Here is a 27,435-nt window from a genome sequence, read left to right as displayed (position 1 = left end):
CACATTGAATTGCTTGAGCTCATTGTCTTTTTATTGAAAACTGCTGAAAATGTTCCATTACACTGAAATGTTGTGTGCTAACTCTGTCATTTGTTTTAATGAACAAGAATCTGCACGTAGAAGAAAGTGGATACCACCATTATAATTGTTCCAGTTCATAGAAACTTGAAAAAAAAAAAACATGTAGTAAAATTCATATATTTAATACATTAAATATTTTTCATCTTATGCTCACAGAGAAGTCACAACAGCAAGGGTTCCAACTGATATATCATGTAATTTATCAAGTCACTGCTGATAGCACTACTATTATGCCCTGTGGCCTCCCAAAGGGACCCTCAGGGAGAGAACCTCCAGAGCAGGACACTAGAGAAGCTCCACATGAAGAAACGAAAGACAACCTCAAGGGGAGGAAACTAGAGGATGAAATTAGAAAAACACTAAACTTGAGAAGCTCCACATGAAGAAACCAAAGAAGTGACTGAAGAAAAAATTTGAGAAGCCCAAGAGGAGGAACCCAGACAATTACTAGAGGAGAACTCTACAAAGGCTTCACAGGAATGAACTAACCCCCAAAGGAGGAAACTAGAAGAAAAAAAACTACAGAAATTCTACAGGAAGAAGCTATTGAATTACCTGTGGAAGAAACTAGAGAAGCCTCAGAGGAGGAACTCTGAAAAGTGCTATCAGAGAACCCCCTAAGGAAGAACCTAAAAAACCATCAATAGGAGCAAACCAGAGAATGCCCTAAAGGGGAACCCAAAAATGAACCTGTGAAGAAAACTAGAGAAGCAAACTAAAGAAGTCCCAAAAGAGGACTTAAAACTTAAAACTTAAAAAACCAAGCGAAACTTTAAAGGGGGTGCCATAGTAAAATAATAGATTTGAGGTAAATAAAGTGTTCTCCACACTCATCCCGGCAAACTATGAGATTGGCATGTTGCACCATATGGAGAAACTACGTGAAATGTTTAATCAAAGCCAGATTATTCCACAATTAATTATTCACAACAACCTGCAAGCGCTAAAATTCAACTCAATATTCTAATATAATGACAGGATATTTATCTGCAGGACAAAGAAAAATAGAATACATTGCCTCAAGCTGAGACTGTCCTGATAACCACATTTTACAAAAATCTTGGACGTTTGTTCAAACTATCTTTTATACTTGCCATAAAACTATCAGAAAGCATGTTAAAATGGTCTACAAGTATATTGTAGTATGTTGTGTCATCTAAATAGATCCATACTTATTTCCTCAAGGATACAGCATGATCATATGGGCTCAAACAAAGGTCCCGTACGCAGGAAATGGAGTTGGCCAACATGGTGGCTGAAAAATCTTTTTTTTTTTTTTAGAGAAAATGACAGTGCGCAGAATTTAGCCTGGACGATCCTGGATACAAGGAACTGTTTGGTGATGCTAATTCACCTCATTACCATGACCTCTTGTATCACCTACAAGACCTGGTGGGAGTTTTAACACAACATTTTCAATGGAAATGCACCAGTTACATAGAAATTAGACAAAGAACTTAACAAAAGCAGACATGAGATTGACCACGAATAAAAATCCATTAAAGCAGTGACAATAGTGCCTTTGAGCAAGGTCCTTAACTACAACCTAGTCCCTCACATTTGATTAATGTAACTTACTTTAAGTACATGCTAAATGATGTTTCGAATTAGCAAAGCAACACTGGATGATGGACACTTAATTAAATATGGTATTTAAGGTACTTGTATAATTTACTTAGAGTAACCTCTAAAGTGCCACTTTGCTGAAGCAATGATAGTTCAATTAGCTTATGCAACATAAATAGTCTTGGCGTAAACAAGGAGCAGGCTACTGATTGACATCTCAGTGCCACAAGATTTCCTAATTGCGTATTTATTCTCTCTTTAGTTAATTTTCTAGACTTGAATAACACTTTTCAGAAGATGTTTGGCCCTTGATTAGTTATATACGTTAACCAGGGGTGGAAAATACTTAAATAATTGTATTTCATTAATTCGTTATATTTTTCTTGAATATTATTGATATTGAACTTGTGGTCTCATTTAACTACATTTCCAAGAAATAACTTTACTTATTACTCTTTATATTTGTATTTAGACTTTCAATGTATTCTTTAGAAATCGTGAAAGTCTCTTCCAATTACCATATGCTGGACATCATTAGAATTGCCTGCTTTGCGATTTTTATTTCAATTTTTTTTTTTACTGTTTAAAGCATCCAATCAAATCCATAAATGTGAAAAAAAAATTATTCAGAATCTTGAAAATTCATTACTTGCTGTGTCACACTTATTTTCATCAACTTTAAAAAAAAAAAAAAAAAATTAATACTTGAGTACATTTAAAAGTAGCATTTTTGGCTGGATACTGTTTAAAAGAGTAAGATTTTGATATATTATCTACATTGAGTACATACTTTTTCTGTATTTTTTCTACCCCTACTGGGGAATTGAGATGCATTTGCTGAGAACAGTATGCTATTTTATCCCTGCCAAACCCTATCACCCTTGAAAATAACCTGAAGCATGGCAACAGTTGGTAGAGCCACTAATTAACGAAACAACATCTGACTCATAAAAGGCAATAGTAAATCCCTTTTTTTGTATTGCATTTTCTCTCCCACATATGCAGCATGTCCTTAATGACCTCCTTGGGTTAAAGACATCATAGTTCTGGGGAAAAAGGTAGTCTGAGTCTCAGCACAGCTGGAGATAAGAGCAGAGAACGAGGTCATTTTCTATATTCATTCAAACACCATGCTCTCTCTACTAAAGCTTGTTGATTAGTAGGTGAGTCATTAGTTGTATGATGCACTGCTCATAGGTCCTAGACATTACCTGCTTAGACACAGTACTAATCTGATACACAAAATTCAACTTTTATTGTCACCATACATATACAGGGGTGTAAAATACAATGAAGTGCAGAGACTCTTGGCAATGTTGTAGTAGAATGAGAATATATTATATATTAACTATCAAACAAATGCAATCAAGGCCAGTGTTATTGGTGGCATGATATCCCTTATTGCTCTGGGCCCAATTATTCAGAAGTAATCTGATCAGTTTTTGGCTATCGGATTGGATCTTGAAAATAGATTGTTCAAAAGGAAAAGCAAGGATTCTGAAATCAGATTAGATCATGTAATCCAATCTTGCTTTTGATCTGTCACAAACCCTCAGTATGTGTTGTTCAAAACATTTAAGTAAATTTGGGATACCTATTATCCAAAAAATCAGGATCATCCTGATCCCAGCAGAAGGGTGGATTCAGGGAGGATTTCAGGAACAAAATGTAATAAAACTTTAAAACTGGTCAAATAATATAACGTTTGTCTCATGTAGTATATACTTTTATTTATATGTTGCAGTTGATTTGTTTAACTGTTACAGTGATAAAGTAGATAAAGTATACACTAGGCTACCAATTAAGCCTTTCAATACAGTAAAGTAAAAAAGAAAAAAGATTTTGTCCCCATAAATAATCCCCCAAACAGCTGTCAATATCAAACAAAAATATTATATTTAATTGTATCTGTCATTTGTCGCTGTATATTAATTACAATGACACAATCATAAGAGACGAACCAGTCAAAAGTAGTTTCTAACAATTGCATCCTTTATTGCTCTCCACACATGAACTCCTTACTTTGTTAACTATTGGACATTTAGACTATTTATGAATTAAAACATAACCACAATGTATTTGTGAATAATGTATATTTGTTTGTTAGTAGGAAGGGGATGTTTGAATTGTTTTATTGTGTCTCTTCAAATAAAAACTCTTGAACCCATGCTGGCTAATCTACCTGTTGTTCTTTACATAGCTAGAAGCCTATACTGTGATTTGTAGTCTGATTTAGAGCACTAGTAATCCAGATTTGGTCCAGATGAAACTTTTTGAACAACTGGGCCCTGGTTCTCAAAGTGAAGCATTTTGATTTTCTTTCTCTTATTTTGTTACAGGAATAGAAATCACAACCCGATATAATCAAAGTAACATTGGTTACTGTTCATGGTTCTATGAATGGTGGAAGACCATGATTCCATCACACGTGACCTTGACCGATGGCGTGTCGGAAGCTATATCAGTTTCTGTTCAGTTTTGCAGTTGGTCTCCTAGTCATTCTCACAATCTGAGTGACTAAGTGTGATAATTGGCTCATTGGTTGCTGAACACAGACTGTCTAACACCACCCGCAAATCCCACTGGGTATACACTACCCATGTCGGTGGCTTAAGCCACATAGCTCCCTTAAGGAAAGCCACAAATAGCCTATTTGCACCAATCGACACCTGCCCCACAGGATCCCAATGGGCTGACAGAGCTGCCACAAACACCACAAACAAACATTATTTAGTGTCATGAAACACTAAATGACATTTTCTGAGATTTTAACAGGCGTTCATTTCGCACATCATAAAAGACAATCTTAGCATCTGTTAATGTTAATTGTAGGAGAAAACTGGTTAATTTTGAGCTTTTTTCCTCTATTTTCATCTTCCGGGTTTAAAATCTCGTCGTGTCACACGTCACAGGCAGTGATGTGGCAATGTACATCGATGATGTGTCGGTGTCTCATAATTATTCATGAGACTGCGTGTTCTTATCCTATGAGAAGATGTTGTCTCTTAATTATTCATGACAGCACGTGGTGCTTTCCTACGACAGATGTAGTAGATGAGGGAGGTTCAAATGGGTCGCGTTTGTTTCAGTGCTGTAAGAGGTTGCGTGTGTTTTCTCGGGAGAACTATGAGAATTGGAGAAAGGTGGACTTCGGACTTGCTCATCCACGATGTGGTGCTAATTCCCGAGGACTTTTCCATCCTTTCAAATGAGGTATGTGTATAATTTTTAACCTTGACAGTTTTACTTGCCTTTTGAGTTAATTAAACCGCTTAAAGCTCCACGGGTGATGATGGGCCATCGCCGAGGGTCCACGTTGAAAGGAAGAGCCTTCTCCCTTTTATTCATGAATAGCTCAAGCCTAGTAGCTATCTACCATTCTGACACTTCTATCCATGCTGCTTCTTGTTCTGTTTTATGTTTCCCTCCATAGTCACACCAGGGGCTAATGGTTCAAATAGATAGGGCATAGGACCTGCACTTCTATCCATTGTGTCTCCATTTAACCCTGGGGATTCAAGAGGAGAGAAGTCCTCTGCCTCATCAGAGCCCTGCGTACGGCTGCTACTGCAAACATTTTGTCATTATCCATCTTTATTGTGAGTGTTCTGAAGGCCCCTCCCCCTCTTCCTTCTCTGCGATTCCCTTCCCCCCACCAAAAAAAAAATAAAAATTGAGAGGTAGACTTGAGCTGAAAGAGGAAGGTTTCATGACCCTTTAAGAGTGGCAGGGGAATGTCAAGTGTCCAATAGGTGCTGCAGGAATTCTAACACTATGCTGATAGGGCAGTCAACTGGGCTAAGGGTTCGGTCTGTACACCATGAAACAAACAGTTTCCACTTAAGTGTGACATGTTGAAGGGGCCCTAGCACTCATGACAGTGTTCCTCACTCCCTCTGAAAATTGGGAGAGCATCCTCTCAAACCTAGGGGCCAGATATATAGCCTCAATCTGTCCAAGGAGGATGCCACGGCACTCCGTTCACATGTGACAGCAGATTCTTCCAAGCTGGCAGTGGCTGAGGTGGACCAGTTGTGAAAGTTGATAGAAGGCTGAAACAAGGCATCAACCCAACAGAGGGCCATTAGAATGAGCCTGTGATGCTTCTCCTGTACATGCCTCAGGACGGACTAGAGCAGTGGGATGGGGGAAAGGCATAGAGAAGGAGGTCTGGCCATCCGTGGGTCCTGTTCCTCCTGCATTGACAACCACAGCAGGCAGTGTGCCATTGACTTGTCTGCAAAGAAGTCCAGGGCTGCTGCTTTATAAGTCCTCCAGATTGCCTGGACAACCTTCCTGTACAGGCGCCATTCCCCTAGCTTTGACCCCGCACGGGAGCGTAAATCTGCCACACTGTTGCAGTGGCCTGGAATGTGCGCTGCCTTGACTGACTAGGAAGTGTTTGTTTGCCCACTGCAGAAGCACTCGTATCAACTGAAGACACTGTAGGTGTTGCCTGTCCTTATCAGAATGTGTCTCCTTGAGAGTTCCTGCCTGAAATGTCTCAGGGTGAAAAGTACTGCCCACAACTCCAGAAGGTTGATGTGAGATGCACCTAGTTGTGGGGTACAACTGCCCCATATGCCTCGGTGTTGACAAAGTCCTCACCACCCACTGAGGGAATTGTCCGTGGTTATCACCACCTTGTGTGCTCAATACGCAGTCCTATTGGTATGCCGCTTTGTAAGAACTTCTCCCTCCTACAGATTCTCAGAGAGGTGGTGCAGCAGGTCATGACTCGATCAGAGTGCATCGATTGGAAACTCGTGACAGCTGTCTGGCTATCAACCAGTGTTGGAATGGGTGAACATGTAAAGGTCCTAGTTGGATGACTGATGAGGCTGCCGTGAGAAGGCCCACCAGCTGTAGGAAGCTTGTATTCAGTGAGTTTAATTCAAACCCCAATAACTCAAAAAACAAGTAGAGGAAAGTTCCGAAATAAAAAGCTCTATGACTAACTATGGATAAACAGTTGAAATAGTAATGTGGCACATTTAAAACCAACCTCTCACATCAGAGGAGTGAGCTTCTGAAGTGCTGTATCATTTAAGCCTTAACTTAAACACATTATGACTTCACAGCTCTGGAGGAATTTCAATTCACTATGTGGTTATATTTGAGATTACTGCACCAGACATCAGTAAGGACAGCCCAGTTACAGGAGTTTCATCAGGAAGTCCAAGCCTGAGGGAAACTGTGATATAAGCACTGACTGAGAAGTCCTCTTTGCCAGTTGACCTCAATATGCTGACTTTTGAGCCAGGTAGGCAGCTGATGTCTTGATTCAGGCAGTCAGAGTATTGAATAATTAAAATGATACCTCAAGCTGAGTCATTTTTGTGAAATCTAATTAAAAATACATGCCAGTAAATTATCTCAACTATTTCAAGAGTTCACCCAAAGTAAAACAGTATGGGTATAGAATATATATTTCAAGTGTCTGGTCTTTGATAACCTTTTTTTTTCCAACAGATATTATTTTATCAAATGTTTTCCAGTCACACCAGGCAAAAGTTCAGCATCAACCTCATTACCAGACCCAGAAGTTTTGTAGCTGAGGTGATGCATACCATTCATTCATCCATTCATACATCCATTTTCGGTATTGCTTATCCTACACAGGGTCAAGGGGAGTCTGGAACTTATCCCAGGGGACGCTAGGCACAAGGTGGGGGACACCCTGGACGGGGTGCCAACCCATCAAAGGGCACAATCGCACACACACTACGGACAATTTATAAATGCCAATCAGCCTACAACACATGTCTTTGGACTGGGGGACAAAACTGGAGTACCCAGAGGAAACCCAGGTGATGCAAACCATTTTATATTAACCTTAACCTGCTAACAGCCAAGATAATTCTTTTTGATGAACTGTGTGTACTAACAGAGAAATTGGAGGTTGTGGAAATTCATTTTTCTCTTGTTTAGTATGAGAACGACACACTCTTAGAGCCAACATTTACTATAGAGACACCTCTCTCAGAAACAACAGTACGTGGTGAGGAGGTGTTTTTAGATACATCAAAATAATGCAAGGAGAAAATAGTAAACTAAAAAGAGACATCTCTCCCACAGCAACAGCCACTGAGCCATCCAGTGATGATGCGAGTAAAGAGGACAAAGATGGCCTAGATAGTAATCTCACTCCAACCCTCATTTCACCAAGGGAACATCATGATGCCCAAAGGAGCCCTGACCCATTTATTCAACAGAGTCCTAATATTGTATCATCCAATGATATCTTTTCAACAACACTCACCACAACAGCGACCACGCTCTCTGACATCACTGAATTTCCAGTTACAACAGATCAACGCATTCCCCTACAACTGGAAAAAAGACAGTACTGCTATAGTACTTCCAATTGATGAAGACACCAAAGGTACCTGAGGACACTAATCCAGAGCTACCGAGAATAAACCTGAAATATTTGTAAAGGACCTTGAAACTCTTAATGATCAAAATGTGGAAGTAGAATCGACAGAATCTGTGGTTAAGGTTCTAAAGAGTGTCATGAAGCAGAACCTGAAAACAAGGATGAAGAAACAGAACCTGAATGGGTCATGCTATCAAATCTGGAGGAGGAAACCTTGCCTCTACACAGTAAGGTTGAAGAACCTAAGGAAGAGCTTGACGCAACAGAACCTGTAGTAAAGATTAAGATGACAGAAAAAGAAAAACATATTGTGCCCGAAAATGGTGGAAAGGTTAATAAAATCTGAAGATGATCATGTGATAGATCAACAGAAACTGAGGAAGATTTTCAGGCAACAGATCCTGAGAAAGATGATAAGTTAGTGGAATGTTAAAGAAAATGGTGAGGCAGCAGAACCTGAGGAAGACAGTAAAATAACAGATACCACAAAGGATGGAATAAGCACTAAGTGGATGAGATACTACAATTTAAGGAATCAGTGATGCATGAACCAGAAGCTGATGGTGGGAACCAGATATATAATTTGAGAAAGCAACTCCTGAACAAGAGTCTAAACTTGGAAAAGAGGTGAGGGGAAAAAGCTGAAGGAAGAGGTTAATACACCTGGTCAGGACACTAATTATCATTAGTCTGTAGAGGTCAATAATGTGGGTTTTTCTCATCATCAAGATAAACCTTCTGAACCAGTTTTCATAGAAGAAAATAATGAATGGGCATTTGAAATAAAAGAAGTGGCGATTATAGAGACGTATGAGGACAGTGCAGCTGATGTTCAGTCTGAGAGGCAACCTGATGAGAACATGAAGACAGCAGGCAAGGAAGAGAACAGATCATCTCCTCCCAAGGAATCCAAAAATTATAGAGAATGGTGAATTTGATGTGAACCCGAAGGTGATATTTTACACCCACTCAGAGGAAGCCATATAATTATTGCAGTAAATTTCCATATGCATTTGCATGAGAGACAATAATTAATAGGGACGCGTTGATGCTATTTTTTTTTTTTTTTCCAGATAGAGTATGAGTATATGTACTGGCAACTCCAGCATTCAATTATCAGATATTATTTCAGAGATTAAGTTCATCAGTCTTAGAACAGACCCCTAAGATGGCATCTTCACCAGATATAGACTTTTATGAGGTGGTTTTAACAGATGCACCTGTGCTAGCAACAGCACCTGCTGAAGAATGTAAGTTATTATGTACAGGGAAAATTATACCACCTGTAGATGTGGAGGCAGCTGAACCTGTCAAAACCAAAGTGATAGAATGAACAGAGGAGGACAACTAAGCCACTGATGGGCAATTTGCCAGTGAGCTGGATGAAATCGATGTGGTGAGCACAAAGGCCTCCTAAGTTAGGGAAGTTTTCCAAATGCCAAAGGCAAAGAGCTGGTGCTGTTCTTCGGTTGGCATTTGATAAATATCTTTAACAAGCGCTCATATAAATACAGAGCATTCGAAAACCAATTCATTGAAGTACCTAGTCAACCAGTTTTTTTACTGCCTCTTTTAGTATCTTACAAATTAAGATGCTAACACATCTCAGGAGAAAGTGGTATATTACATGTCTCGTAAAACATTCAGAGTTGAGTTAAACACACAAAGTGAAGAGTTAATTCTGAAATTGTTCACATCATTACTCAGACCTCAGACTTAAGAGCTATTCAAAAGTTACATGATGGTTGCGCAAGTGGGGTGAAGCTCGCAAAAAACGAGGAGCCAACATCTTTATCTGAGACATTGCTTATCTTGAGTTGTAAATGTTTATGGATAAAATTACTAACAGCACCTACTTAAAGTGAGCTGTAAATGTTGCAGATGATTGCTTGGTCAGCTTATCCTTTAAACCATCATTGTTTTTTCTTTATAGAAGAACACATCAAATTAACACAAACTCAAAATAGCAAATAAAAATTGTGATAAGGAGAGAATTACAGAACTACTACGACTTCAATTGCTATGATAGCTTTAGGACTGCAACTGCCACATACAGTTTTGCACTCAAGTCTCCATCAGTGAACAGTGGAGAAGTTCAACAAAACAGACTTCATGTAAAAAATTTTAATGAATTTTCCGGGTTACACAATTGCACTATTTGACCATATAGTATTAGCAAATTTGTAGAAGGGATTTATTTATTTATAATCGCACTATCCGGTGTCACCCAGATGAGGACGGGTTCCCTTTTGAGTCTAGTTCCTCTCAAGGTTTCTTCCTCATATCGTCTCAGGGAGTTTCTCCTCGCACACTATCGCCTCTGGCTGCTCATTAGGGATAAATTCATACATTTAAAATCTATATCCTGAATTTATATATTTCTGCAAAGCTGCTTTGGGACAATGTCCATTGTTAAAAGCGCTTTACAAGTAAAACTGAACTGAACTGAGTAAAATTTCATTACCTCTATTTAGTAGTTCTTGGCTTCATTAAAGTGCCTGCATGAGTAACTGTCGGAGCATAATATAAAACAAATAACATGCAAAATTTGGCACCCTGTCCAGGGTGTACTCCGCCTTGTGCCCGATGCTCCCTGGGATAGGCTCCAGGTTTCCCCGTGACCCTGAAGGAAGGATAAGCAGTATAGCAGATGGACGGATGGATGGATGGATGGATAACATGCAAAATTAGATGTGCTGGATCAAGTGCTATTTCATAAGCTTTTAAATAGCACTAGTAGAATTATATTGTTAAACCAAATTTGCCCTGATTAATCTGATAATTGCAATCAGGACTATTCATTCAGCAATATACAGGCACTATAATAACATATTAGACGTTGATTTTAAAATATTGTGGATTTTCATTTTTATTTTTTAAATTATCTCTTGTTTTTATATTACATTGTACTATATTGGTCAGTACTTTAATGACTTTAAATGTTTGTGTTTGTGGTCAGACACTATTGAAAAATGCTGTCTTGGACACCGTGTAACCTGTCTCAGAATACAACTGACTTCCACCACATAAATAAGTGTAAAATAATAAATACATGGCAGTAGGATTTTCAGCATTGCTAGAACATGAACGTTGCTATTCTTTTTTTTTTTATGAATTGTACAAAAATGAAATCGTAACTCAAATACTGCACAACAGAAAACAGGCATCTTATTTAGCCGGTGTTATGTCAGACTAGTAGAAGAGACAGAAATCTGACAGAATCTGAAGGACATTTTAAACTTTAGAGCAGCACTCACCTGAATGACCCCATCACAGGGTTAAACAACAGATTAAAAGCGTGCTCTGTCACTGCGGTCTCTTGATGGGCTCATTAACGTCTCCTATAAAGGTTTCTCTTAGGTCTTTACTTGTTTTCACTCTGCCCTAGGGTGAGTAGGGAAAAAATATATTTTTGCCTTGAACAAATCTATCACATTCAGTCCAGCACAGGATGATGTATTAATGATTAGACCAACAAAAGAGTTAGCATGATTTCAGTACTTTGCACTGTAGGATTTCTCTATTATTTTTTGAAGCATACAAGATTTGAAACTTTTTTTAGGGAGAAGGGACCTTTGAAGAATTGCATTTGCCCAAGCATGGTGAGCAATGGAAATTATTTCTTATTATAAAAAAGTCTTATGTTTTTGCCTTAATCAAATACCATGTATGTGTGAAGAGAGCAAGGCTTAATTTCGACTCAAGAACACTCTTGAGGCAATAAAGTTGGTTTTCTATGGTCCACAAGCAGTAAATCCATTATAAGGTTCAATGTCTTCTTCTTGTTTGTGGTTTTCTCATTTAATCTAAAAGAGGTTATTTTAATTTGAAATAAACCATGTATATCATGTGAGAATCACATGGTCCTAAAATCTCATTCAGTCTCGATCCTGAAAGAAACCTGTAAAATAATAAATTCTGTAATATTACCAGAATAAATGCAGCTTCTACTGACAGTGTGGAAACACCACAGTCCTTAATCCAGGGCAAAACATACAGTCCCCTCCGAAACTGATGGAATAGCAAGACATTTAGGTTTGAGATCAAAAAATGAAAATGAGAACAGAGTTTAAAATTTCAGCTTTTATTTCATGGTATTTATATGTAGATGTGTTAAATGACATAGAACATTTTGTATCAGACCACCTAATTTATAAGCGAGCAAAAATATGGTCTATACTTATATAGTGCTTTTTTAACCTTAGCGGTTCCAAAGCGCTTTACACTGGTTCTCATTCACACACACTCACACACCAGTGGTAGCAGAGCTGCCATGCAAGGCGCTAACTTGCCATGGGGAGCAACTTGGGGTTCAGTGTCTTGCCCAAGGACACTTTAGCATGTGGAGTCACGTGGGCCAGGAATCGAACCACCAACCCTACGATTAGTGAACAACCTGCTCTACCACCTGAGCCACAGCCGCCTGAAAAATACTGGAACATGTGACTGACAGGTGTGTCTGGTTACCCAGGTGTGTCCTGTTAAATTGATTGTTTAAACATTAATAAGCCAACATGAAGATTAGAGAGCTGTCTATGTGAGAAAAGCAAGCGATTTTGAAGCTGAGAAAAGAGGGAAAATCAATCAGAGCCATCGTATAAGCACTGGGCATAGCCAATACAATAATTTGGAATGTCCTGAAAAAGAAAGAAACCACTGGTGCACTGAGCAACAGACACAGAATGAGTCGGACACAGAAAACAACAACAGTTCATGACAAAGACATTGTCTGTGAAGAAAAACCCAAAACAACAGTCAATGACATCACCAGCAACCTCCACCTGGCAGGGGTGAAAGTGTCACTATCCACTGTTCGAGGAAGACCTTGAGAGCAGAAATCTAGAGATCGTACAACAAGATGCAAACCACTCATGAGCAGTAAGAATCGGAACACCAAATTGGAATTCATAAAGAAATACAGAGATGAGCCACAAAAGTTCTGGAACCAAGATTAACCTCTACTAAAGTGTTGGAAAGGGCAAAGTGTGGAGAAAGAAAGGATCTGTTCATAACTGTCACGATCTCCCTTTGATAACCATGACATTGTTTACTGTGGACATGTGCGTTTGCTTTGTTTCTGTTTGGTCTCCTCCCTGTTTTGTCATTGGTTGTTGTTCAGGGGTGTGGCTTTATTGTCTTCAGCTGCCAGCGCTTCGCGCTGATTATGTTCGGGATATATACACCGCTCGCATCACTGTACACCTCACGGAGTATTATAGTTTTAGATTAGTTCACTTTGTCCACGCTGGTGTTTTCTGCTCCTAGTTCATAGTCATAGTTCATGTTTCTTGTTTTGTGTTTTGACCCTGTTTTCTGTGACTGCGACTTTGATTCCTGCTTTGCCCAGATTATGCCTGTTTGCCGATCGCCCGACCCACTACCTGTTTTTGACTACGCATCTGTTTCACGTTTTGGATTTGTCTGCCTACCTCCTTTAATAAAAGCTCTTAACTCCAATTGCTTCCGTATCCTACTCCCTTATGTCTTGCCATGTGACAATAATCCACAACATGCAAGCTCATCTGTGAAACATGGTGGAGGTTGTGTCGTGGCTTGGGCTTGCATGACTGCTTCTGGAACAGGCTCACTAATCTTTATCGATGATGGAACTCATGATGGTAGCAGCAGAATGAATTCAGAAGTTCACATGAACATTTTGCCTGCCAATTTACAGAGAAATGCATCCAAATTAATCGGAAGGAACTTTATCATGCAGCAAGACAATAATCCAAAACACACTGCCAACTCAATAAAGGACTTCCTCTGGGGGCTGGGGGGTAGAAGGGGGGTAGGGCGGTGGAAGGTTTTAGACTGGCCATGTCAATCACCAGACCTTAACCCAACTGTGTAGCATTTCATCTGCTGAGGAGGAGACTGAAGGGAAACCCCCCCAAAGCAAACAACAACTGAAAGAGGCTGTGTTAAAAGCCTGAAACAGCATCACAAAAGAAGAAACCAACAATTTGGTGATGTCAGTGAGCCTTGATGCAGTTATTGCAAGCAAGGGATATGCGACCAAATATGAAGTGTTATTTACTTTAATTTACTTCAAGTCTTATCTGTTCCTATACTTTTGCTTACCTAAACATTGCTCGCCTTGCCATTCTAATAAGTAGAGGGGGTACTGTAGGCTAGTGAGAGAAATTTTCAATGATTTCATACTAACAAAAAAAAATTCATAAGACTCAAGCCCAAAATTCAACAAGCAGTTCTTCTATTTCATTTTCTGAGCTGATGCCATATATAGAGCTGAACCTAACAGCAAGAATAAATTTGCCATATAACATCACCCAAGCAGTCCATCGTGTTCTGGAGGAATTCTGTAATGCTGCTAGTTATAAAGATCCACAGCTGTTTTCTAGATGTGGAACCCGGTAATCTGTTTGCATTTCTTACACCATATACTGAACACACTGATAGCTTTGTTCAGAGGGCCAAATAAGGTAATTTCCTGTAGTGGTGGTGTTTTTTTTTTTTTTTTTAATGAATTAAATTCTAGTCTTACTGTCTCAAAAGTTAAGCACTGCACACCAATGACTACTCACTTAACTGAAAGGACAGATGTATCAAAATAGTTTATAGTTTAAAAATGTTTATTTTTTACAAAATAAACTAAATAAAATATGATATAACTGTTGTTTCTACCTGTCAGCTGTATGTTGGGAGACCTTTCAGTTATTGAGTGCTCCACAATGAGATGGAGAAAGCTAAAATTTCATATGCGGATAAATAACTTATTCTTTCAAAGGTGAAATGCAGCTTTTGTTGACATCGCTGCTATTTTTCTTTATAAAAAAGCTATTTATGCACAATATTCAGACTGTAGAAGCTGGTGTCTATCATCAGGCAAACTTTAATAAACACTCCACTCTAACTTTTAACTGTATAGCTGTCTCTCATGACTCTTTTAGATATCCTGTAGTTACATTCTGGCACTTTAAAGGGGAGAGAAGTACTAAGTAGATCCCTTTTTGTCCTAATAGTAATGCTGGTCAAAACAGACTTGTACATTGTGTCTTGTAATGGGAGTTATTTAGGGTCTTGTTAAAGGATAATGATTATCAATTTAATCGCAGACCTCCGAAGTAGCAGAGGTGAGAATATGTTAGTGAGGTAATATCATTACAATGATTAGCGATACCAAATAACGAAGATAATTTATTCCAGATATTGAATAATATGACAACGATGCCATGTCACCATCTGATATCCCTAATGAATTATATTAGTGGTTAACTTATATTAATTATATATCCTATACAATTAATATGAATTATATAGTGCATACAATGTAACAGGTGATTGTTAGTAGTTATACTGTATGTAATACATAATAATTGCTAGCTATATTATAATTATTATCACTATGATGATAATGAGGATGTTGAGTTATGATTATTATTATTATCGATATTACTCTAGTATGAGTACTATTAGTACTAACAGTAGAAGTAGCCCAGGAGAAGTGCACAAACTCATTCACACCTAGGGGCAGTTTAGCGTAGCTAGTCCAACAACCGTGGTGGTGGAAGGAAACTGGAGAACCAAGAATAAATTTCTATATGAGAAATAAAGGAATCCAGTTTCATTGTAATGACACGTACTGGTAATGGATGCTTTTGATCATACTAAAAAATGTCTTTGGGGTTATTTTATACATTTTAGCTATATTAATTAGTCTTCCACCACATTTCCAACTTGCCATGTGGTTCGAACATGTTTTTGCCATTTCTCATTGTAAGGGTTTTATCATCCACTCATCCAGATATCATTCCAACACAGACTCAGTTAGCAGATTAAAGGCTTGATATGTTGTCGGTAATGTAGTTAGTGTAGCTGTAAAAGGAATTCATTTTAATAAATAATGTTTAGATGATTGGAATGTAGAATGCTTCGTGAAAATCAGTAGATATCAACTGTTCAAAAATAAATAAATAAATAAATAATTTACAACGATTGTCATAGGAATACTTACTAATCTACAGAAGTCTCTTTGAGATAATGTACACTCATCATCTACTTTATTAGGAACACCTGTACAACTGCACATTCATTGCAGTTATCTAATCAGCCAATCATGTGACAGCAGCGCAATGCAAAAAAAATCATGCAGATACAGGTCAAAAGCTTCAGATAATGTTCACATCAAACATGAGAATGAAGAAAAACTGATCTCAGTGACTTTGCCCGTGGCATGGATGTTGGTATCACATGGGCTGGTTTGAGTATTTCAGAAACTGTTGAACTCCTGGCATTTTCACACACAATATTCGCTATAGTACACAGAACGGTGCAAAAAACAACGTCAGTTGGTGCAAAAAAGTCAGAGGAAAATGGCCAGATTGGTTCAAGCTGACAGGAAGGATATAATAACTCAAATAATCAGTCTTTACAACCATGGTGAGCAGAAAACCATATCAGCATGTATATAACATAAAATCTTGAGGTGGATGGGCTACAACAGCAGAGATCCACATCAGGTTCCTCTCCTACCAACTAAGAACAAAAATCTGAGGCTGTCAAGGGCACAGACTCGACTAATCTTCAATTGTCCAGTTTGGGTGAGTCTGTGCCCATGTTACTATAGACATCCTGTCAGCTCAAACCGGTCTAGCCATTCTCCTCTGATCTCTCTCATCAACAAGCTGTTTCAGCCTGCAGACCCTCCACTCACAGGATTTTTTCCCCTACACCATTCTGTGAAAACTCTAGAGGCTGTTGTGTGTGAAAATCCCAGGAGATCAAAAGTTTCTGAAATACTTAAAGCAGCCAGTCTGGTACCAACATCCATGCCACGATCAAAGTCACAGAGATCAGCACACTTTTTCTTCATTCTCATGTTTAATCTGAACATTAACTGAAACTCTTGACCTGTATCTGCATGATTTTTTGCATTGTGCTGCTGTTCCTAATAAAGTGGATGGTGAGCGTATAGTAGACTGGGTTTCTCCCCGTCCTTTTTTTCAGTTTCTACATTTCATGTATTTCTATCTCTGCTGCTTTTACAGGAACGGTGACACTAGTGCACTGCCAGGTCTTGAGAGTCAATCATGCAGACAGCAGACCACGACAGTGTTACATCTCTCAATGAGATATGGAAATGCCATAATTTCCATGAGTTCCCACATAATCCCTGCCATATTTTAGCCTCCACAAAAACTTGAAACCCATCAGTTGGATCCAAGGTGATATTAAATTTCTGAATTATGGCCAACTTTCAAATGGTGATACTGCATGTTTGGGTGTGTGCTTTGGATTTAATGGAGCTGAACGTTAGCAGTACTTAATTTCAAAGCACCTAAGAGAACATTTCTAAAATAAATTTTGTAAATAGATTTTTTTTTTTCCCTGTTCACCGACCGAAGACTAAAGAGGTTGCTAGGAACATGAACAATGAGGATGAACCGGTGTTTCAGTGCTTTGTGCTGTTATCTACATCTGCATTTTGTTTTTAAAATCAGAGTGGGGTTTTATTCACACATTCAAGTGACTATATAATGTCATGAACTACTTATCAGCAAAATGGAGCATGAGGTAGAAACCATTAATGGCTGAAATAGAAAAACATGTGTTGAGGTATTGTTTCGCTCACTAGAAGGGCATCATTGTTATGTCTGCCCTAGGAAGAGAATAAAGTTGATGTGTTTATACTCATCAACATTCTCAACCAAAATGTTTTGAACAGGATATTTTGTGGTGTACGTCTCAACCCTAATCAGACTAAACATTACCTAAGCCTAGGGTGTAAAATAAAGTCAGTTCAGCCAAAATAGGATTTGTGGATTCGTGTTAAAACACACACACACATTTTTTCCCCCTGTAAGATTAATAAATCTCCATTTATTAATTTTAGCTGTAGTCAAGGACATGCTCTAAGCTCTGTGCTTTTCATTGTTAGAGTTAATGACTTCTTCTGCTAATTCTTAATACACCACTGGTATATTAAGAACTGTTGTGGTTCAAGAGCCTCCATCTGTATAGTGACAAATGTTAAATATGGAAATGGATGATACAAGCGCAACCATTTGCGTGTGTGTAAATGGTTGTCTCCATTTACACACACACACGCAAACCATACTAAGTAGAGGAAGTGACTTGAATGATTCACTTGGAGGTCACTGTTAGAAAAATAAAAGAAAAAGTCTATGGAGAGGTCAGGGTCATGGAATTAATTATATGACGTAGGACGGCAGATAGAGGACGAAGCATATTCTGAAAGAAACCATCAAAAGCATTTATACAGCTTTCAGCCTTTCATTTCCTCCAGTCTCAGTAAGGGAGGTGTTCGTTGAGGTGATGGCCGATATGTACCATGTGCTGCGGAGTAATACCTCTGGTCTAATATTATTCGAAATCAGGGTGCAATTATATGACTTTGTGTTATATAAAACACTTTGCATGGTGCAAAAGACTTAAGCACATAGAAACAATGATTGCGAAACAAATATGCTTTTAAAAATAATTAAAACATAAAAAGACTTTTTCACAAAGTACAGTAAATGTTAAAAGAAAAAAGTCAAAGTAGTACTTTAAAACAGCATCAATTCCTTTGACACCATAAAGTTTATGAGTAGAGATAGGTTTCAGCTTAAAGTACGACTGCTAAATAGCCCTGTTGGTCCCTACACCCCTAACCGCTAAAGCACTGATTGGAAATATACAATTGCATGCAAAATTTATTTATTTTTATTTTTTTCAAGTGGAAAGATGTAAACACAACCTTGGCAGCAAACTACTTAAAATTGTTTGCTGCAAATATTACTGCAAAGTTTCTTTATATTTGATTGACTAAATAAAAAAAGTTTTAAAAGAAGAAAATAGTAATTGCGAAATATGCAAAAGTTTGGAAACCATACTGAGTCAGTACATAGCAACACCCCCTTTGGCAGATATCACAGCTTGTGAATACATCTTCTAGACAGCTAGGAACCTTCCTATTTATATTTAATGAATTTTCTTTGCAGAACGTTTCTGAGATATTCTTGGGCCATCTGGCATGCACGGCATGTTTAAGATCTACTTATATATTTTCATTGATGTTTAAGCCAGGAGTCTGTGAAGGCCATTCCAAGATCTTGACTGTGTCACCTTTGCATCCAGAATTTGATGATATTTCGCAGGTGAAGTTACCTTCTGATGACACTTCCATGCAGATAATGTTTGTACAAGAATGGCTGCATAATAGAACAGTGCACCACCATTCCTGTGTCAGATAAACCTTCCTGCAGGTCCATGCGGTCATTCGGGAATTTTAATTTTCCTTTCTTTTCAGCATACTGGCAGTTCTACAGTTTTATGCAAAACTTTGGGCACCCCTGATAATTATCATAATTTCAGTTTATAATCTTCTGGGCTTTCAAAGCAGCACCTTCATTTGGATATAAATTATACCTTATGGAAACACTAACACTTCAGTTCTGAAACAACATTTATCGAATCAACAGAAACAATGCAGTGTGAGTCATACCAAAAAACAGACAGGTGCAAAAATTTGGAATGGAATTCCAATGGAATCATCACATCAATATTTAGTAGAGCCTATTTTGCTGAAATAACAGCCTGTAGTCGCTTCTTATAGCCACTGATAAGTCACCGAATTCAGGCTGCTGGTATTTTGGACCATTCTTCCTTGCAAACTGTCTCCAGTTCAGTGTTGTTTGATGGTTTCCAAGCGTGGACAGCCTGCTTCAAATCATTTCATATATTTTCGATGATGCTCAAGTCTGGGGACTGGGATGGCCATTCTAGAACATTGTATCTGAGTCTCTGTATGAATTCCTTGGTAGATTTCGAACAATGCTTTGAATCATTGTCCTGCTGAAACAACCAACCCTGGCGTAACTTCAACCTCTTGACTGATTCTTGAACATTGTTCTTAAGAATCTGCTGATACTGGGTGGAGTCCATGCGACCCTCAACTTTGACAAGGTTTCCAGTACCTGTGCTGGCCACACAGCCCCATAGCATGATGGACCCGCCACCAAATTTTACAGTAGGGAGCAGGTTCTTCTCCTGGAACGCTGTGTTCTTTTGCCACCAAACAAAGCACTTCTGGTTGTGACTAAATAGCTCTGTCTTAGTTTCTACTGTCCACAGCACATTATTCCAAAATAATTCTGGCTGGTCCAGATGAGCCTTCGCATTCCTCAAACGATTCTGCTTGATGGCAGTATGCAGAAAAGGCTTTTGCTGCATCACCCTTACATTAAGCTGTTCCTTGTGCAAAGTTCGCTGGACTGTGGAACAATGTACAATGACACCATCATCACCAAGATGTTCTTGGAGCTCTTTGGAGGTGGTCTGTGGTTTGTCTGGGACAATTCTAACCATTCTTTGCCTTTCAGATATTTTTCTTGGCCTACCACATCTTTCCTTCACAAGCACCGTTCCTGTGGCCCTCCATTTTCTAACTATATTTCTGACTGTGGAGACAAACACCTTAAACCTTTGTTTAAGCACAACTATTAGCGATGTGTCAAGGGAGGGAGAGAGAGAGAGAGAGAGAGAGATTTTAATTATATTCTGCTGTAATTAACGTAATGACTTTAAAAAATATTCGTTCATTTTGCTGAACAAAATTTAAAAAAACTGAGTCAGTAAAATGATCCAAACTTTTCATGACTAACAACTATCAATTGAATATCCCAATATATGCTACCTTGAATACCCTTTTTCATGATTGGTTGCACCTGTGTTTTCAGTCTAATGTTTATTGAGCCAATGATAACAATTTTGTGTTGCAGTCAATCAGCATTAAGTGACAACACATATTCAAATCACCACAATTGAAAGGGTGGCCATACCTTCGCACAGCCTATTTTTCACATTTGATTTTATTTCATACAAGTCAATACTGCTACACTAAGAATTTTTGTCTGAAAAACATCACATTATCCAGCTTTCTCTAGAAACTGAATGGCAAATCACTACAATCTTTTCTTAGAAAGCCAGAGCAAATTATCATGCAGCATCAGAGGGTTAATAGCCTCAAAACTATATCTGAGAGTTGACTTGGTCTTCCAGATTTTGCCTTTCCTTTAAATGCCAATTCTTAATGACATTTTGGAGAGTAGAAATTGTGAAGCACTTTGATATCTATTCCTTCCTCTGCTTTGTAGACATCAATTACCCTCATTTTCAGATAATCAGTTAGCTGTTTGTAGTAGCCCATGGGTGTTGGGTGTTTGAAGAGTCAGAGAATTTATTATGCTCTGGGATTCTCATTCTTATTGAAAATTCTGGACCTGCCTAACAAGTTCTAATGAGGCCATTAAGACCTAATGAGATAATTAAGTTCTGAGACTTTACAACTGAAAATGCTTCTATTTTGCATTCTTTTCTAATTTAGTACAAAAAATCTCATTACAAATGATATTACTGACAACAGTTGAGTGAAAAGTAAAATGTTTGAAATATTTACATGGATTTCAGAGTTTCTTGGTATTTGGTACATCGCTCTTTTTGCTTTGACAGTGACGCACTCGAGCTGGCATGGACTCCACAAGTGCAAAACCTTACGATCCATTTTAGACCAAATCCATCGGAGTGACGTCTGAACACATGCTTCAATAGAAGAGATTAGGCATGAGGGAAATCTGACCTTTCGTACAAAGCAGTTAACATGGCCAATATCACAAATTTGCTTTCATTTAAATAGGGGCCTAGAAATCGTGCAGAATCTTGAATATTAAACATTAAAGATAATGATATTTTACTTTCTTTGTTATAAATATTTCAAAATTCTAAAACCTTCTGTTTCTTTCCTATTTTAATTAAAAATCCTAGATTTTCAATGTGGTCTAAGAACGTTAGACCCCAGTGTACTGTACATGTGTGTGTTTGTGTGACCTTATATATATAAAAAAACAGGTATGTGATTATAAAAAAAAATAATCAAGCAGAGGTAGCCCAACCCAAAGTGCTTTATTTCTTTCATACCACAGGAATTTGCCAACACTATATATATATATTTTATTAATTATAGAATGGCGTAATACTTTTTATCTGTTTATTATCCCATTTAATGTTGTGGAACATCTGTGAAGTTAATTCCTGTTATTACTTGTAATAACAGTTATACACTATCATATGAATATGGACAAGTTTATGTATGTGAGGTCATGTTTGTGAGGTCATGCAGGCAGCTGCTAATGTTTAGCTTTATACAAAAGTTGTATCCCCCCCATTAGAGTCATTAGTTATTTGCTAGAATACATATTTGGTCCAACCAAAACCAGAGCAAACACAACTCCTCACTCGTTTCAAAAAATGTATTAGTTACTTAAAGTATTGCATAAATTTCCGTACACTTCATTTACTGACAACAACAACAAAAGCATAATTTAGACACATCATTATAGTTCATCTTCCTCCAAAATGAATGTTAATCCTTCTTGAGTAGCACAATGAAAATTCAGGAAAAGACTTCAACAGAACAAGTGCGATTAAAGTTATTCAATGAAACACAATCTAATTCTCAATTTTACATCTTTACGGACTTTGTGTAAAATTGTGTAAAAATTTCTGTACATTCAGTTGAAGCTGGAAGATCAGGTACAGCTTAACAATACAGGTTACGGAATGCTAGAAAAATCACTCAGAAAAATATAGTGCATCGTTTAGAGTTTAGACCTGAACTACAAATGAGGGATTTTTTTTTACTCGAGTGTAAACAGTAACTGACAAATTGCTATCGTTACCATGAAAATAATTAACAAACAATAAAAGACTATTGTAATTGTGTGCAAAGCTTAAATTAAATTTTTCTCCCAGTTGCTGAAAATCTTCATTTAATCTATTTGAATTGAAATATAAAGACGTTAAGTGTTTTAAGAAGCTATGATAACTATACAGTTTCAAAACTGGAATATCCCTACAGGAAAGACTGAATTATTAACACTTGCTTATCGAAATATTTACCAGATAATATACAAAATGGTACACTGAGATGCATCTTAAAAGGAATCACCCAGGCAATTGCAGTTATTAAGGCCTCAAAGTTGAGTTATGGATTTAATGGAGAAAAATACGTGCAAGAAAAATGAAAGCATAATAATGCAAGTGACAGATTTAAAGAGAAAAACAAGCAAAAGGGAACTAATTAAGAGGGCAACAATTTAAAGGGCAAAAGACAAAATATCAACAAAAAGCATATTCATTGGTGAACTGAGAAACCAAGTGAGTGAGTCTAAAGTAAATTACTATCTAAATTCTAACTATGAGATAAACTGCATTCTGCTCTTCAAATTAGAAAGACACCTAAACCGTTTGAGGAGTTTCTGCAGCATGGCCATGGTTTAATGGTTGACCGACCGAGTGCATGATTGTACTCTATGTGTGTCTACTTGAGCATGGTCTGCAGCATGGCCGTGGCGTAAGTGGGACGTGCCTGTTGACTCTCGATAGCGTTCCTCAGATACTGGATTCCTCCGCAGCGCTCCCAGATCTCCTCAAATTGCCGGCCAAGGATTTCCGCTCCACGCTTACGGGTCAGACCTGTCTCCTCTAAATTCAGCTCACACATCTCCATATCATCCTTGCCTAGAAACAGTTCAGAGAACCAAAACCAAACACACAATTAAGAACTAAATTCTACAGAATAAAAGTTGCATGCTACAAAGAAATAGAATAATGGTGTCGAGTGAAATTTGCTTTATAATTACTTTCATTTTTAAGTTATGCTATAGTTATGTTCACACTGACAAGGAACAAGGTAAAGTACTCAAGACAATTACCAAAATGGTCCTTCTTATGCTTCTGTTGAATGTACAACAGATACAACATTGCGTGATTCCTATTAAAAGGTACAGTTGTATATCGCAGAAATCAACGTGTCTCATACTTGTTCCATTAATATCTTAATGGCCTTTTGTCAAAATGTAGAGGTGAAAACTTCAACAACAACAAAAAAAAAATCACTCGCACGCAAAAACAAAACCAAGCACAGGTAATACCATACCATACTGCAGGGTTGTAGGACCACAATTAATGACCAGAGTTGGGTTCTTGAACTTGTACCCTTAGCCATTAATTGTTTAAAGCGTGTTGATCTTGTGCTTTGACCCCAACCATTTCAAGGATATGTCGCAATCAAACAACGATATTCTCCTTGACGATAAATACAGCAGTGGTTCTTAAATCCCTGGAGGAACTGTGGAGGTCCTGATGACTGGTTTTAAGAAGCACTGTACTAAAGAATGTCAAAATCTTTAAAGCAAGTTGCACTCACCAGCCACTAAAAGAATGGGATGTTTATCAGGGTGTAGCTCCATCTGCCTGGCGATCCACGGCCCATCGAAGTGTGCATACCACCACCCCTTCTTCTTATTCTGTGGGTCTTTGTACTGATCACCGGGGCGGACGAAGGGAATGCGGAAATAGCGCTGCTGCCGGTTCATCACGATCTCATGTTGCCGGGCAGGGATTGGAGGAGCCACGTAGTTCTGGGCTGAAGGAACAGAGACGCAATGTGTTGTAGGAAGTTAGGTCTTTGAACTATGAGGATTCTAAGTTCAGTACCAAAAGGGTTCTGCTATTAGCATGTACAAGAGATGTTAAAACTGCTAAAATTGGCGAATTGGATAAATAGGGAATTGAACCCTAAGTATATTGAATTGGAGCTATTCATTTGTTGCACTGCTTTAATCAGTGTAAATGATATGCTAGGTAATTTGGAATTTAGTTGTTAGTGATCTTGGCAAATCTACAGTGGAATCAATGATAGTTATACTGTAGATTTGGTTTTTATTAGAGAATTCACATAATGCTGTCGGATGCTACCACCACTTTCTCATTTCGGGTAACATAATATGGCGTGTTCAGCATTATTTTAATATATGCTGAAGAGAAAAGAATAGTCACACTGTTATGTATATTGGTTGGTACATTAAATAAAGCCAAGCTTTTGTGGAAAGCTTATAAAACATAATAAAATTTGTGTTCATATTTGGTGCATTGAATCATTTAAATGCAAGCTATTTATCAAAGTGGTGTCCCAGTTTCGATTTTCTCTATATTTTCTGCCACACCAAGCATTGCTCCATTACTGATTTGATTTTAGTCAGTATTAGAAATCAGCTGGGGTATATTTCTAACAAAGTGGGAGAAAGTGCAGAGTTAGTCGCTTCTGCATTGACTGAGACCACAAGCTCTATAGTTCACCGATAAAAATGCCACATTAGCATATTCATAAAGACAGTTCAGAAAAGAGCAGGAACTTCCAAGAAAACACCCAAAAAGTTTCGACAGCATGCTGCTTTGACTTTAGTCCACATTTTCACACACCATCCACATAAACTGGACCTTGTCATCTTTTGTTGGATTATACAGCGGGGGAAATATGTATTGTACGCGTCAACATTTATTTCAGTAAATATATTTCCAAGGAGGCTATTCACATGAAATTTTCGCCAGAGATCAGTATTAACTCAAGAAATTTGGAAATAAACAATTCACAACATTAAAGTCCATAATTAAAGTTGTGTGTAATAAAGTGGCATGACACAGGAAAAAAAGTATTGAACACGCTAAGAAAAAGCAGCTCTCCAAGGCAAGGTAAAGCAAGGAGCCAGCTGAAATCCGTAAGTACTTATACCCCATTTCTGTGCAAATTAATATCAGCTGTGTTAGTAAATTGATGGTCTATAAAAAGACTTTTTGTTACTAAGGTGTCACACAAGAAACATCTAATGATGGGTAAAAGCAAAGAGCTCTCCCAAGACCTTCGCAACCTTATTGTTGCAAAACATATTGATGGAATCGGATACAGACGTATTTCACTTCTGAATCCTCCAGTAAGCACCACTGTGGCCATTATCCACAAGTGGAAGCTCCACTCCATCATCAACCGGCCATGCACAGGAGCTCCTCGCAGGATTTCTGATCAGGTAGTCAGAAGCGTAGACCAAGAGCCAAGGACCACTCAGAGAAAGAGCTCCAGAAACACTTGGAGGCAGCAGGTACCATCGTCATAGAGAAAACAATAGGCAGTGCACTCCACCGCCATGGCCTCTATGCACAGTCACCCTGCAAGACTCCATTAATAAAGGAAAGGCATGTCGAAGTTTGCTACAACTCATTTAGACAAGCCTATGAAATACTGGGAGAGTGTAGTCTGCTCAGACGAGAGCAGAATTTAACTTTTTGGCTGTTATACTATACACCATGTTTGGAGAAGAAATGGCACTGCACATCACCATAAAAACACTATACCAACAGTGACGTTTGAAGGTGGAAGCATCATGGTGTGGGGCTGTTTTTCCATCACATGGTACTGGCAGATTTCAAATAATTGAAGGAACGATGAATGGAGCCCTTTACCGGGAGAATCTTGAGAAGAATCTGCTGCCATCCACCAGGAGGATGAAGAAGAGACATGGGTGGAGCTTCCAGCAGGACAACGATCCAAAACATACAGCAAACGAAACTCTCAATTGGTTTCAGAGAAAAAAATCAAGGTGTTAGAATGGCCCAGTCAATCACCTGACTCAAATCCAACTGAACAAGATTTAAAGACAATATGTTTAGAAGAATGGGCCAAAAATCACACCTGAATACTGCGACAGATTAATTTCTTCATACAGGAAGCATCTTGAAGCTGTCATTACAAACAAAGGCTTCTCCACTAAGTATTAAATAAATTTCAGTCAGCGTGTTCAATACTTTTTTCCTGCTTCATTCCACTTTATTACGCACAACTTTATTTATGGACCTTAATGTTGTGAATTCTTTATATTTCCAGATTTCTTGAGTTAATACTGATGTCTGGTGAAAATTTCATGTGAAAACCCTCATTGGAAATATATTTACTGGAAAAAAAGTTGATGCGTCCAATACTTATTTCCCCCGCTGTATATCATGCTGTTTAGTGCCATGGTTCTCAATCTGGGGTCCAGAGATCCCCAGGGATCCATAACACACATCCAGGGTGTCCTCATTTTTTTTTTATTTTTTTTTTTATTGTTACAGTGGTGGAAATCACAACCCACCATTATCAAAGTTATTCTATTTATTATTGAGTTCAAATAGTTATTATCCAATTTGACTGGTCACTTGAATTGAATCCAAACCTCAATAAGTTAAAAACGAGTTAAATAATGTTTAAGTATAATGCATTTGTAATAAATAATGTGGAAAGAAAATAAAACTATTTTAAATCTGTTGTCGAACTAACAAATAGACAAAATAGACAAAATATTATTATTGTACAAATTGGCACATTGTACATGTCTAATATTTAAATACTTTGGTTTTATTTCAATTACATAAAAATATACTCAGTTAATGTTTTTTTTTGTATGTTTGTTTTATTTTACAGCCAAGGCATCCAGAAAGTTTGCAGAAATTTTCTAGAACCCATGGGCAACCAAAGATTCAGAAGGCCTCCTGCAAAAACCTGAACAGTGGTAACA

The 27,435-nt window shown here is 38.0% G+C and overlaps 1 protein-coding gene across 6 annotated transcripts in view; it reads right to left on the bottom strand.

The window, feature by feature from the left end:
• Positions 1-21,932: 21,932 nt before the first annotated feature.
• The window catches only part of myo6a (myosin VIa), a 121,925-nt gene continuing 116,422 nt past the window's right edge, over positions 21,933-27,435 (bottom strand). For all 6 annotated transcript variants that reach the window (XM_017494541.3, XM_047159896.2, XM_047159897.2 and 3 more), the window contains 2 exons: positions 24,255-24,473; positions 21,933-23,566 (listed from right to left, as the gene is read on the bottom strand). In XM_017494541.3, the coding sequence (XP_017350030.2) occupies positions 23,367-23,566; positions 24,255-24,473 (419 nt within the window). In that variant the 3' untranslated portion in view covers positions 21,933-23,366. The remainder of the gene's footprint in view (positions 23,567-24,254; positions 24,474-27,435) is intronic.

Source organism: Ictalurus punctatus, chromosome 2 (genome assembly GCF_001660625.3).
Source record: "Ictalurus punctatus breed USDA103 chromosome 2, Coco_2.0, whole genome shotgun sequence".
NCBI lineage: Eukaryota > Metazoa > Chordata > Actinopteri > Siluriformes > Ictaluridae > Ictalurus > Ictalurus punctatus.
Note: the sequence above shows the minus strand (reverse complement) of the source record. Positions and strands in the feature narration are given on the sequence as shown.